This window comes from Macrotis lagotis, chromosome 1 (assembly GCF_037893015.1).
Source record: "Macrotis lagotis isolate mMagLag1 chromosome 1, bilby.v1.9.chrom.fasta, whole genome shotgun sequence".
Taxonomy (NCBI): Eukaryota; Metazoa; Chordata; class Mammalia; order Peramelemorphia; family Peramelidae; genus Macrotis; species Macrotis lagotis.
Genome location: NC_133658.1, coordinates 435,480,821 through 435,496,152, shown reverse-complemented (window position 1 = coordinate 435,496,152; position 15,332 = coordinate 435,480,821). Strand labels below are relative to the sequence as shown.

General features: G+C 35.6%; 2 protein-coding genes across 2 annotated transcripts in view; one reads left to right on the top strand and one right to left on the bottom strand.

The window, feature by feature from the left end:
• Nucleotides 1-3,335: 3,335 nt before the first annotated feature.
• Nucleotides 3,336-5,782, top strand: LOC141506449 (liver-expressed antimicrobial peptide 2-like). Its single transcript, XM_074213250.1, has 3 exons — nucleotides 3,336-3,474; nucleotides 3,939-4,078; nucleotides 4,803-5,782. The coding sequence occupies exons 1-3, from the start codon at nucleotides 3,418-3,420 to the stop codon at nucleotides 4,837-4,839; spliced, it is 234 nt and encodes a 77-aa protein (XP_074069351.1). The 5' UTR covers nucleotides 3,336-3,417; the 3' UTR covers nucleotides 4,840-5,782.
• Nucleotides 5,783-9,597: 3,815 nt separating this feature from the next.
• The window catches only part of LOC141506445 (AF4/FMR2 family member 4-like), a 48,342-nt gene continuing 42,607 nt past the window's right edge, over nucleotides 9,598-15,332 (bottom strand). Inside the window, 3 exon segments of the mRNA XM_074213246.1 lie at nucleotides 9,598-11,723; nucleotides 13,019-13,189; nucleotides 13,192-13,238. Coding sequence (XP_074069347.1) covers nucleotides 11,596-11,723; nucleotides 13,019-13,189; nucleotides 13,192-13,238 — 346 coding nt within the window. The 3' untranslated portion in view covers nucleotides 9,598-11,595.

Genomic DNA, 15,332 nt, shown 5'->3' with positions numbered 1-15,332 from the left:
GGATAGAGCACCTGAAGTTAGAAGGAGCTGGGTTCAAATTTGACCTCAGATACTTAACAATTGCTTAGCTGTGTGACCTTGGGCAAGTCACTTAACCCCATTGCCTTAAATAAATAAAATTTAAAAAAAAGTTCCTGCTTGAGAGTAGTTCAAACTCTACTTGGGGGTGACATAGAGGAGGGTCCAACTGTAAGGTGGATGGAATTATCAGCTGTCCCGAGGGTGCGGCAGATGGGTATTATGCCAAACTTCAGAATGACTCCCTATTTAGAGTGATGCCACTTGGATTCCTCTACCCTTCCCTAGGAATGCTGGTTTATATAATCCTCAAATCATGCATTTATTTCTTAACAATGAAGAGCAACAGAAAGGTTGTGCTCCTCTCCCCTAAAGTTGCAACACTCAGTGTTAGCATTAAACTACATTGCCCTATTCGGATATCCTTGAGATGCATGTAGAATAAAAGACTGGATTGTAATGTCCTATTGCCAGGTCCATGCCCCCATTTTCTTCTTCTATTCCTGTCACTAGTATAAAGATTGTGATATGATTCTAGGGCAAAGTGTTAAGTTAAAGGTCATCAGCCTTTCCAGTTTTCTTCAATTAATTTAGCTGTCATGATTTGTACAGAGATGAAAGCCTGATGAAGAGAAATTGTAAAATTTTCTTATCCCAATTTATTCACTTCTTTTTCTGTGAAGCTGATGGGTATAAGGTTAGGCCTCAACTGTTTTAATTTATATTCCTCTTATTAGTTGTTCATTGGAACATTTTCAAATAATTGTTGATAATGGCTTTTCTTCTTTTGAGAATTGCCTTTTTATATCTTTTATTTATAATGACTCTTGTTCTTATATATTTCAAACAGTTCTCTGTTATCTAGACTACTTACCACAGCTAGTGTGGTTTGATACAAACTAAGAACTAAAATAGGCAGTTAGGCCCCATGGATAGAGTGCTGGGCCCGAAGTCAGGACATAGAATCTATATCAAAGTAATCTCTGTAGCTGTCTAGGAGAACCATAATAGGATTTTGGGAAGCTGACTGGAGCTGCTTTGAAAGAAGGTTTTTTTTAAATTTTTTTATTTTTAGACTTTTGCAAGGCAATGGGATTAAGTGATTTGTCCAAGGTCACACAGCGAGGTGATTAGTGTCTGAGACCAGATTTGAACTCAGGTTCTCCTCACTCCACTGCACCACCTAGTTGTCCCTAGGTTTTTGTTTTTCAACAAAGTGGAGATAAGAATGGAATGAACTCTCAATAAGACAATGGTGTGAACTAGACTTACACTTAAGGTGTGCTGCCCACACTAGATGCTACATCTTCTTACTTTGTACAACCTGCAGAAAGCAGCTTCTTTAATTAATAAATGTGTGAGAGGCCATCAGTAGTGTAGTTCCATGGAGATCTAGGATTATGATTGGGAATATGCTCCAAAATTACTAAACAGGAAAATTTCTTCATCCTGTTTTGGGGGCTCTCCTCTTCATTCACAGATTTCTATGTGATTATGACACAATTCACACAGTGGACACATTGAAAATATTCAAGAGGTTGGTTAAGACCTCCCCTTTTTAAGTGTTCAGTTCCATTGTCTTCACCTTCTCAACTGCCCTCACTACTTCCACAGAAAAGGAAGGAAAAGGGGCGGCTAGGTGGCGCAGTCAATAGAGCACCGGCCCTGGAGTCAGGACCCATGTTCAAATATGACCTCAGATACTTAATAATTGCCTAGATGTGTAACCTTGGGCAAGTTACTTAACCCCATTGCTTTGCAAAACCTACAAAAACGAAGGAAAAAACCCCCGAGGGATTTTACATGTGTGGGACCCAGGACTTGAAATTAAGAAGCAAGAGTAGGATGTAGTTTTAAAGGTCTGTAGTCCCTCCCTGCTTCAGGTTCTTTTTTGCTGTAGGAGCATCACTAACACTCTGAAATTTGCCTGAATTGTAATGCCCTCTTGCCCATCCCTAGGCTTGGCCAGCAGCTTGAAGCTCCATACCACAAACCTCTGAGAAACAGATACTACCAAAGGCAGTTGAAATTTCTTTTTCAAGTGGGGCAAAGTAGATTTTAATCATGCCTGGGAGTATTAAAATAGCTTATGATGGAGCTGAAAAGGGGGAAGCTGAGACAGAAATGAAGAATGCCTAATCCTTTTATAGTTATTTTGAAAAGAATTTCTCTCTTCCTGGTGTACTTTTCCTTATGGCAATATACAGAATGCTAATGATTAGTCAGTAATATACAAGAAAAGTTAGTGAGTTGGTGGGCTTCTTATATAACTTCTTACTTTGCTAAGTGATTGACTCAATTTTAGTTGAACCTCTAGATTCTCTAAAACTATTGTATGCAAAAGATTATAAATTTGTTTTCCCTTTGCCTGTTTTTCATTTTTTCCTTGTCTTGTTGCTGTTTAGCAAATATTTTTAGCACTATCAATAGTATTGATAATGAACATACTTGTTTATTCCTAATCTTATAGAAGAAACTTCTGAATTACTCCATTTGCAAATACTGGCCCTTGGTCTTATATCATTGCTCATATTAAGAAAAAAATCTAGGTTTTAAATAAAAATGAATGTTATGGTCTGTCAAGACTTTTCTGTAAAGATAATTATTTTTCTTGATATGACCTACTATATAGTTTTATTGAGTATGAGCTGATAAAGTGAGAGATGAGCTCTAGAACAATTTATAAAACAACTACACTACACTACACTCATAAAATGAACACTAAAAGAAAAAGGAAGTGGTGGACTACAGATATGGCCAGTGTGTTGATTTGTTTTGAGGATCCACAGGTCTATTTTGTTCTGAGAAAAGGTTTTCCTAAGGATGGATGAAGAAAGTCATTGGGAAATGACAATACTGTTTTTTAAAAAAATCAAAGAAACATTGTTAAATAGGCAGCATATCCACATAGTATTTGAGACTAAAAAATGCACTTATAACAAATAGTTGTTATATGTGTGATATAAAACACACAAATCGTCCTTCTCAGACAAAGATATGACTATTAATGCTATTTTTAGAAGCTAATTACTGGAATGTTTTAATTAGTGACATCAACAGATTATGAAATTCCTTATGTTTATGGCTTGACTTGGACCTTAAAGGGGGGAAAAAAAAAGGTAGGAACCAGGAAAATGTAATTTTTCTTAAAGTGGGTAAAATGCAAACTAGGCCAGTTAGCAACCATTTCAAAGGTCAGGTGAGGAATTGGCAAATAGAATTAGCTTAAGGGGCAGACCTTGAGCAGATTGCTCTAGTAGACATTAACTTATTAAAGTTTCCCTGATCTCTGCTCCAAACTTTGCCCCCTGGAACACGCAGCCACTAATCACTGGGCTGATTTCGACCTATAAAAAGCAAAAGGTTTGTGCTGGCAGCCAAACCTTTCTATACATCGCCATGGGACACCTTAAGCTCTTAGTTCTGTTCATGGTGTGCTTGCTGCTCCTGAGACAGGTAAGAATAAGGGGTAAGCCCTTACAAATCACTGAGCAAATATGTCCTGAGGAAGCTGAACTTAATTCACTTTTAAAATCATTTTTCTACTCTCCCTTCACACTCTTCCCTTTTAGAGTGTCCTTTCTTCATAAGGTTGACCTCTGTTGTTCAATTGCCTGTATTTCGTGTTTTCTTGGCATTTCCTTCTTCAGCTCATTTTAATAGAGGAGGAAATGGAGGCAAACGGGGTTAAATGACTTGCCCAAGGTTACCAAGCTAGTGCCTGAGGAGCTATCTGAATTTAGGAAGATGAGTTTTCTCATCTCCAGACTTGGTACTCCATCCACCGTGCCATCTAGCTGCTCCTGAGGTCGGCCTAAACAAAGGTTCTTCTTATTCTTGTCCTAATCTCACACGGCTGTCGAGGAGGCATTACTTACAGGACATCTATTATGACTGTCACTTTCCACTCTATTCCTTAGGTGGGGGCATCTCCCATGCCCCAGCAGAAATCAGTACAGAGAAGACTAAGAAGGATGACCCCCTTTTGGAGAAATTTCTCCCTCAGGCCTATTGGGGCATCTTGTCATGATAACTCTGAATGTATCACAGGACTATGCAGGTACCTACAATTCTGAGGTTGTGTGAATATATATATGTGTGTGGGGGGGGGTGGGGGGGGTGGGAGTTTGGAGAGAAGGAAGGGTATGAAAGGATGAGAGATAATAGTTAACATTTATATACCAACTAGTATATGGCAGGCACTGTATTAAATCTTATTTGATCCTTATGTAACCCAATTGGCAGGTGGTAGGAGAAAAACCAAGGAAAACAGAAGTTAACTGACTTCCTCAGGGTCACACTGCTAGTAAGGGACTAGGTGTCTTGAGTCTTCATGACTCCAGGTTCCACATTCTAGCCACTGTACCACCTAATAGCCAGAGTTGGCAGAGGGAAAAGAAAGCCTGTCAGGTTCAGAAGATCATAGTTATGACTAAGTTAAGTTTCAGGGATGATCTGCAGTCTAGCCTCCTCGATTGGGGGATGACAAGGAGAAAGGGAGTATAATCATACGCTTGGTTTTTCATGAAAATTACAAATCTGGGACTAGTCAAGAAGGGTCCAGGGGCTGAGGTTCACTTCTCTCTTTTACTTAAATTAGCAACAATTCAAGTGATCTTTTAGAAAAGACAATTTTCACTTTATCTTATGAGATAACAAAACTAGGCAAGACGTGTATTTTATCTATAGTTTTATACATGTGTATGATCAGTGTGTATCTGTATGCATATACGTATGAGCAGAGTCCTGCCTCTGCCTTGTAACATATCTTTTTATCCACCTAGGAAAAGGCGCTGTTCCCTCAACGGGACACAAGAATAACATATTTACTAACGAGAAGAAAGCAGCTGCTTCCAACAATGCTCCGTTCTATGGAATATTGATTATTAGCGGCATAACTACTGGAATTATCTGTGAAGATATTTAATATTTAAAGGCAGATGCATACCTTAACTTTGTGTCTCCATCCCCAACCCATTCTTAAGAGCACGGACATGTAGATGAAGACATTTAAAAATTTTGAACTTAGGAGCCTATATTTTTATATGCATGTATTGTTAAAATTCAATAAATTAAAATTTTTAAATCTTTTCTTAATAATGAAACATCTGGAATTTAAGTTTTTGGGATATGGAATATAGAAAAATAAATCTATTATTTTAGAAGATGTAACAGGTTAGAAAAATTTTCAGTCTGCCAAGTTGGGGAAGACAGCAGTAATATTCTAAAGAATAGGAAAAGTGTGGTAGAATGTTAAGACTTAAGGGAAAAATCTTTAATTTCAAAATCTGTATAACATTGGCCTTTTACTTCATCTTTCCAGTGACAGATCCATGGTTTGTAATTTTGGTACCCACCTACCACCTTTCCAAGTAATATATCCATGTTTTGAATTATCTAAAAAATCCTGTAAATTAATCGAGACAATCCCTACTCTAAGAAAAAAGCTAAGACTCCTGTACTACTTCATTTCAATTACTTGATTTCTATGCACATGAGCACCTGGATTATACAATAATTCTACTGACCAATTTAGAAGCAGGCATAAGGTTTGTGATAAGGCAAAAATTCATTAAAACATGTTTTCAAAGGACATTGATCCGTGAACCCAGTGAAAAAATATAAAATGAGAATGAAAACTAGGAAGAAAAAAACAGAAGTGTAAACTGCACAGCATTTATAAAGTTTAATACAGAAAAATCTATTTGATATTTATTAAACTTAAGTTTTTCCAGTTATGGTTTTGCATTATACAAAGCATTTAATGACACAGTAGTTAAAAAGATCTTTACAAATTGAAATGTGATACCCTTTTCTCCAAATATTTTAATTGCCATAAATTTGTTTAAAAATACACATTAAATGCATGTTTCAGACATTCTAAACTTTCTATAATCTCAATACCACAAAATACATAGAATATACTATACAGATGTGGAAAAATCTAGTTAGTATATAATACTTTGCTCACCATTAACAGCTTTATTACGTGAAATGCACATATTGACTTTAAATCCTAAACTTCCGAGCCCCAAACTATCCCTTGAAATTTAAGTATATTGCAACAAATAAAACTCACAGTATATAGTTTAAGTTTTGGTTGAAAATACCAGATGCCTAAATAATTTGGATAAAACAAATGTAAAACAGGGACTTGAGTCATGTACAAAAAAAGACATCTTGTCAGTCATTAACAATATCTTTTCTTTAGGATCAACCAGGGCTTACAAGTTAGCTACCCTCCCCAGCTTCCCCCTTCAACATCCCCCCAAACAAAACAAACAAAAACAAAACAACAACAAAAAACCTCAAACCCTTATTCACCAAATAATTATTTCAAATAAGATTAAAGGATTTTCAATAAATATATAAGCACTTCATCCTCCATATACAAAACCGCTTAAAATCATTGAAAAGGGAGACCAGATACAAATTCTAGGAGCTGTGCTTGCTAACACCATGTCTGGTCTTAAAAGGTTAACTTTTAGGCATTCATATCAATGCAGTCAACTCAATGAGTTCCACAATACTGATGAATGCTCAACTGAATAATTTGCTAGGTTTATGCATAAAGTCACAAAAACAGGGACATTTTTTGAAAGTCTACATCACCAGCTAGTGGAATAAATATGGGCCCTCGTGGCATAGACTTGAAAGGCATCATTTCTGGTCACTTTTTCCTGATGAAATAAAACAGGTAGAAAATTTCATAGGTGAACAATTATAATTAAACCACATTTCTGGGCAGCCTTTTCTTGATCATTTTACAACATGTTGAATAATTGGTATAGGAAAGATTATCCTCCAACGGTTATTTAAAAGCATGAGAACCAGTCTGCAATTTTAAGATTTTCACAGGGCATCTGTTTACATCTAACCTTATAACTCCCAGCTTGACTTTTTTTTGTGGTAGAAGCATCAAGTTTCTTCAACTAAACTGTTAATTTAGCGATCTAATGGAGCCTAGTAATAAGTACTTTAACCTTTAAATGCAGTCTTAACAATGATCTTCGGACAGGTGACTTCTGCCCTTCAACTAACTGCTTAGCTCTGATCTCTGGAGAGCCAAATAGGTTCTCCATTAGCTGAGTATAAGAAACAAGCATGTTTAGAAATCACCAAACCTCAGCAAACTAATATAAAAACTGTTGATGACAACTTACTGTCAAGTAGGGAGTTAGTGCACATATCATTTATTTTAATGCAGAATTAGTCTGGCTCCATACTGCCTATTACTGGGGGGGGGGGGGGGGGGGAAGAACCTACTTCTCTGCCATACTTTATACTAAAGCTAGAAATAATGAAATCTGTGTTTCAAAGAATTGAGGAATTCTAGTCATAGACTCTATAAGGTTGTACAATGGTTTACTCCCCAGTGGGGTGAGTTCATTTAAAACTTGGACTTGCTCAGGCTTAACATAAACTACTTCATACAAAAATCCCACTAAGTGCACCTGTGACAAAGCAAAATATTATATAAATAAAACACACAATGAGGCCATTTTTATCCAAATAGCAATTGGAAAATTAAGACTCCTCTCCACCCAATCCCACCCCACCCCCCACCCTCTAAAGCCCTGACATATTAATAAAGGGCACAGATACATTTTAGAATGAGCTTACTGCAAATAAACTCTTAATCTAAAGGAATACACATTGCACTCTTGTACATTACTATGCAACAAATGTCACTGAATAAGTGACAGAAGTGTCACTGAGAAAGTGACTTAGATCAATTTAATAAATAATGTGGAAACGGGTGCACTAAGCTAAAAACTACACATATATACTTTAGACAAACTGATTTCATGGTTTTTAAAAAATACATTATATATAAAGTGAGTATGTGTACATAATTCTAAAGATTCAAACTGCTCACTATCACACCAAGAAGAGTGCAGAATGTACTCCTTTTATGGCTAAATCATCTTCAACCAAAAGGACTGGGGTTACACTGGATTCACATGGATCATTATTATTATTATTATTATTATTATTATTATATGAATGCCAAAGTCTTGAGCTTTAAAGAGTTTTTTTCTGTAATTTTTGCTTCACAAGGAGAAACCCAGCTGTTTATAAATCAAATAAATTCCATAATATTGTAAACTTTCTATCAGCCAATATAAAAATTATGCGTCTGAGTCAGCATGGTCTGAAATGAATATTATGTTTCTTTAATTAAAGAAATAGATATAAGGAAAAGGATTTAGTCAAACTACAAGTGGTTCAAAGTGCAACACTGATATATAAATATATATATCGATCCACAATAATAGGAACCCTCTTGGTAAAATAAGGAGTGGCCTTTTCCCCAAATGTTCATTATTTGAGTCTGATTTGCACTGTTGGTTTAGGCCAGAGTTTTTCAAACACCTTCTTTGGCAGACATATGTACAAATCTCATCCTGTGTCACAGCACAGAACTCCTAAAAAGATAACCTTCTTCAAGGTTTTTTTTAAAGGAGGGAGTACTAGTACTGTCAACAACAATCACGGATAAGTCGTCTCACTAGGTGGAAGTCACAGTTCTGCCTTTTGAAGCAGGATTGAAGGGGATGGAAGAAAAAAACATCTTGACAGGTGAAGGCAGTGGCTGTGAAGAAAGGTTCCATCTCATGAGGTTGGGGTCCCTGTGGCCTGGCTCAGCCAGGTTATGTTGAGGCTCCCAGGTTGAAAAAAGCATTGCTGGACATGACAATGTTCCATACTTTGGTTGTATATAAAGGGTAAAATGTTAGCTAAATCATGTATGTTTGATAGGAGGCAGACAAAATTAGTCTTTAATGAACTATGTGAATCGGTTTGAAGAGTTGTATTTCCAAGATGATCTATATATTAAAGATTAGACCAGCTTTTTGTTATTAGTTATATTCATTTTTAAAAGTTAAACAAAAAAGTCACAAGAAATTTGAGGTGGAATGGTCACCTACAACAGAGTCAAATATCCAGATTACTGCAGACACAGAGACAGGGAAACCATATACTACACATTGCTATTGGGGTTTCTGCCAGAAACCATGGCATTTGAAATAGACAATTTCTCAGACCTAAACTTTCTATTGCCCATTACTAACTGAAAGGAAATATTCTTCAATTGAAAAGAATTCACCACTCCAGTATGAATACATTTTAAAGGAGAATATTTTAGTGCAGCACCATTCACCATAAATTTACACCACCCATACACATACATAGACACAAACACACACACACACACACACACACACACACACACACACACACACACACACAACACTCACCCACATCCACACACTCACCTGACCATCAGGCCATACAAGGGTATATTAAAACACATTGGGCCTTAAAGTCTCCCTAAGACACTGTGGAGCTAAAAGATTGAATCTGCTTTCATACTAGTTGAAAAACTTCTTACTAAAAAATCATTATTGACTTTACAAGAAGGTTATCTTTTGAATACAGCCCCTAACAGTCTCTTTCTCACACACAATCACACAGATTAAATTCAGAAGGGTGCTAAACAGACAGAAATCTACATCAGAGGAAGGTTTTCAATTCAGCATTGGTCTGCTAACTTTCCCTTCTCTAAGAGTAGAGAACCATCTTTTTTTTTTTTTGGAAGTACAAAACAATCAAGGAAGCCCTACAAATATGCAACTATAATACAATAAAAGCTTGCTAGTTTGTAAAATATGAGTTTAAAAGACCAAACCCAGAGGATAAACTCAATGTTGTACAATGTTTACAACTCAACATTCAATTCCTTTTTTTTTGCACTTGCCATCCTTTTGGCACATGATGATGATCCAGAAATTGAGTGCAATCTTTTTTTTTAATCTTCCTGAAAGTTTATGTTCATTTCTGGTACTGGGAGGAAAATCTGCTCATCTCAGCCTTATGTAATCCAGACTCACTAGATTTAGACTAAGTCACTATACTAAAGGGTTACCATTTATAAAAGCAATTATTTTTACAGTTAGTCCTAAAGAAATATTTAAAAGGAAATGAAATTTTACATAACTACTGCACAAAACCAGCTGTACACAGTAGACCTGGTCCTCCTGTGACGCTTCGTCTGTAAACAGTCCATCAAGTCTTCATCTAAATGTAAGATTTAAGGCACACCAGACATGATAGGGGCACTAAGCAAAGTACAAACAGTACAGTTCTCACCTTGTATTCCAACAAGCACCTTGTATGGAAAGGTACTTTGGTGCACAACTTTTACAAAAGCAGCCATTTCAAACCCATGGAGGGCTCTCCTTTTACATCAGTAAGATACTTCTCTAAAGTGAATATTCTGCTCCCAACAGAAACAATTATCACTCATTGGGGGCCTTCATAATACAATGGGGTAAATACATGATTAAAACAAGTTCTATGTCTCCAGATTAGAACGGTTTTTTCAACTTTGCTTAAAGTTGTAAGGTAAAATAGGACATACACAAACTCCAGCCCATTTCCACAGCAGTCATTGTACGCGCACATCAGAATATCACAAATGAGTTGATAAAGATAAAATAAAGAGAATTCTGAAGATGAACACGAATGAACAAAATGTCTAATTTTTCAGTCATTGGAAGAGATTCTAGGAGTTCTATAATCCATTTTTTTCGATGGCATATGATACTGTTACAATGCAGTATCAAGTAACAAAAACAAAGAATAAAGTTTCAACAAAATTAAGGTTTGTCAAGATTGTCCTTTCAATAAAAAAAAAATTAACTTCTAAATGATGTACTTCTCCCAGAGTCCATGATCTTACCCGATCTCTTTTATAATTCATGAAAAGTAAGTAACTGTAACACTGTGAGACTGCTATGGTATTATTGTAATGATTCATAAAATAATAACCCATCTTGAATCAAACATGATTCCCCCCCCCCAATCTACAATGCTATATTTCTAATGTTTAAATTTCTTTTTCATGTTCAAGAACCTTTCTGGGTCCTTTTCCTTACTATTAAGTACAAATTATGCAATACTAAAACTGTAGTTGTCATTTAAAATATGAGTAGGAGGCAGCAGTCATGTTAACTACATGTCTCTACATTTAAGAATATAATGATCCTTTTTTTTACAAGTTCTACCACATGGAGACATTACTGAGAACAAAGTTTAAAGTATATAAATAAAAGTGTCTGCATGAAATTTCTGCTAAGCATTTGGTAGGATAAATTTATAGGTAGAAATAATTATTAAAATAGTCCCACCAAACTGGGCAGTTAAAAATTAAAATAAATATGATTTAAATTGATTACTTATGCATTACGACTAGAATTCCAATCCCATTTCAGATCAGTTAAAACTGCATCTTATTAATATGCTGCAGATGTAAAAATACTTAAATAACTTTCCAAAGAGGGAATACCTTAGGAGTCCATTAACATGATGGCTTTGGATTAAAAACAACAACAACAACAACAAAAAAAACAAAACAAAAATACAACTTTTACATGACAGTGAGGCAGAAGCATTCCTTGCTCTTAGTGTTGACTAAGCAGTGTTATGGCAGTCTTCCTTATTGATATGACACAGTGTTGTGGAGAAAAATCAGAGGCAACGAGAATATGTTCTGGGTAAGAATCCTTCAGTTCAAGATATCAATTTGGCATCCAGACGAAGCCAGTGAAGTCCCTGCCGGGTATAACGAACTAGGTCTGTCATGATGCTTGAATTAAAGATGAGAGGACCCATAACTTTATCCAGTTCAGCAAAGAACTCTAAAATGAGCAAAAACATTAATTAAATCACGTACAATCTCCTATGTGACTGCTATGTCATCTGGCAGGCAGTATAGTAAAATGAAATCCATAATTTATAGGAAAAAAGAATTAATTTTTTTCTTCCTCACTCTGAGAAATATTAAGCAAAGTTTATTGAGAATAGTTATTTTTCAAAGGAACATTCTACCTCAGGCACAGATTTACTAAATCTCAGCATCAGAAGAGATCTAATCTAAACCTATCCTGATTAGAAACTTTAAACCAAAAATCCTAGACAAGTGGACACTAAAACAACCAAGGTGAAGTCCTCTGGTAGAAGAAGAATCCACTCTCTCCAAAAGCAGCCCATTCCACTTATGGATGTTTGTTTTTCATCAGAATTTGCTGCCAGAGTTACATTTACAGGCAAATGTACATTTTAGTGAACTTGACAGAACACCAAATCTAATATTCTTTCCTTTGTACTAAAGTGCCTTAGGAAATCTTCCATTTTCCAATTCAATTTGGTATTGTTTTCTTTTCCCTTTTACTTGGAATATAAAGATTGGTATTTAGCATAAATCAAGATGAAATAGCCAATTTTAGAAGATGCCTTTTGCCAACAAATTAAGTAGATATTTTCATGAATATTAGATATCTCAGAGAAGTTGGGATATATTCCTGTGACTACTACAAAAAAAGCACGTTAAATTATTTTAAGCAAATTAAATTAAAAATATATCTTATGTTTTAAATGCTAGTACAGTGATTATATTATATATCTTTCTGAAGATCTTAAAAAAGTATCACTCTTCTCATGATAGATCAATAAGACGGGTTTACAAAAAACTCTTTACTCATTTTTCCTAACTTTGTTACCAACTCAGATTACACTCTCTCTATAATGTAATAGATCTTTGTAGGCCACCTTCTAACAAGCTTTTCCTGATTCAGCCAAACTGGTCTTTGGAAAAGGAGACCACACATTATGTTGTCCCTTATCAGGTCTACAACCAAAATCTTTGTTTTCCAACTTCATAGAAGCCATGGATCTTATTCTATACAGGAATGTATATACAGAGCTTAACTCCATGCCACAGAAAAGGAGAACAAATGTACCATAGTATATGTTTATAAAACCTAGAAATCTATACATTAATGTTATCAATCCCAAAATAGATTTCACAAAATGAATACCAAAATTTTAAAAATACTAATACTTAAAATGAACTATTAATATCAAATCAATTAACTTTCTTGGTTTTTAAAAAAATCTATTAGCTATCTGAATATACTGATTTCCTGAAATCTACCTTTTTGCTCCTTAGAAAGCTGTTCAGCTTGGTCCCAGATTTCGGTGGCATAAAGGAAGTTGGATGTGACCTGAACATAGCTGGCTGCCATCTGGTGTATTTTCTGTGGAATAGTTACTGAAGAACTGTTCCCTGAAGCGCTGCTCGCTCCTGAAGTATAGCTTCCTGAATGCCAGGAGAGAGCTTTGGAGAAACTGGGGAAGGCATCCCAACAGCTTTGCTGTATGTACATAGAAAAAAAAATGCAACAATGTTAATTTTGTAATGATTACAAAGACATACCAAAATTTAAACTATGAGCTAATGACTCAGGCTTTCATCATTTATGAAAACAAAAGACTAGAATAATATTTTCTACCTTTTTTTTTCACAATGGGCTTGTAATGGAAAATTGTTTCTTAAACCAGGCAATGAAAGAACACAGTATTTTACTCTGAAACATGTAATTTTTTTTTACCCAAATTACACAACAAGAGTATTCAATACTGACAAACAGGCACAGTTTTCATCTAACCTTTCATTTTTTTTTTTTTTTTTAGGTTTTTGCAAGGCAAATGGGGTTAAGTGGCTTGCCCAAGGCCACACAGCTAGATAATTTATTAAGTGTCTGAGGCCAGATTTGAACTCAGGTAAGGGGTTGATTCTTTAGCCACTGTGCCACCTGGCTGCCCCTAACCTTTCATCTTAACCCAACAATGCAATGTTTCCTATGGGCATATAATGTAAAGACTTTTTAGGACTAATTCAGAAAAAGTTCCAAAATTTATTGCTATCTTAACAAAGGTATTAGTATAATGTCATACTGATTAACAAAGGACATTCATTGAGGAAAAATATTTATGTATAGTTATATAATTAGAATATTATATAAAAATACATTTGAGAGTAAATCAGTCATTTGCAACTAAATCTCAAACTAAATGGATGAAAGAATGAACAAGCTATAGGCATTTCAATTACAAACTGAATTGTCAAAAATATTAAAGTCCTAACTTTGGAATATAATTTTTTTTTAGGTTTGTTTTTTTTTTTTGCAAGGCAAACGGAGCTAAGTGGCTTGCCCAAGGCCACACAGCTACACCACCTAGCTGCCCCTGGAATATAATTTCTAAAACCAAAATTCAAATTAAAAAAAGTTCATAAATGGGATGGCTAGGTGGTGCAATGTACAACACGAGCCTTGGAGTCAGGAGTACCTGAGTTCAAATCTGGCCTCAGACACTTAATAAATTATCTAGCTGTGTGGCCTTGGGCAAGCCACTTAACCCCACTGCCTTGCAAAAAAAAGAAAAAAGAAAAAAAAGAAAAAAGGCTCATAAATAATAAAATCTACATACAGTATAGGGAAATCAAATGGACAAAATTACCATAGCCTTTTTCTCCTTTCTACTCACATGATTGTTATTCCCTCTTCCATATTCTGGGGGTTAGGGAGCAGTGCCCCTGAAATCTGAAAAATTCATGTAAAATTCTTTGGCCCTCCCTCCATGCCAGAGAAGAAGTTTGAACTTTTTCTTTCATGGGGTTTTTAGAGTACCTTATCATAAAATTTGGATTGGTATAAGATACTATATAAATATTTTATGCATATCTGAGCTAAACTTTTTTGGTGTCACCTGTGGCTTTTGAAAAATTATCCCCAAAGTCCCATGTAACTTCCTGTGCCACAATGGGGAAAGTTGTGATATGAAAGCAATAACTAGAGTCAGAGGTGCTGGTATAAATGAATGAAAATACATCTAAGAACTCTGGGGATACAAATATTCTTGTTCTTCTGACATGTCTTTCTGCTGTATTCAGTTTCTTTCTCTGTGAAGTCTACCACTCTTAAGTTCTCACTTCACTGTGAATTCCCAAATCTCTATCTGTAGTTCTGATTTCTCCCAAGCTTTACTCACATTTTCAATTACCTTTTGACATCGCTGAGGTGATCATTTTTTTTTTTTTGCAAGGCAAATGGGGTTAAGTGGCTTGCCCAAGGCCACACAGCTAGGTAATTATTAAGTATCTGAGATTGTATTTGAACCCAGGTACTCCTGACTCCAGGGACAGTGCTTTATCCACTGCACCACCTAGCTGCCCCCTGAGGTGATCACCTTAAATTCAATAAGTGTGAAAACCAAATAGATCTTTTAAAGTTTCCCTAAGTACCAATTAGGATGTTGGTATTTTGGGGTGGAGAACCCACTCTCCAAAACTTTTCTCCCTAAATACTGTGCTATAGGTCTGGCTGGCAGCAACAACACTTTTAGGAGAGGAAGAGAATCAGATGACTACCCTAACTCATTTGCCTCCAAGGCTTTGAGCATTAGTT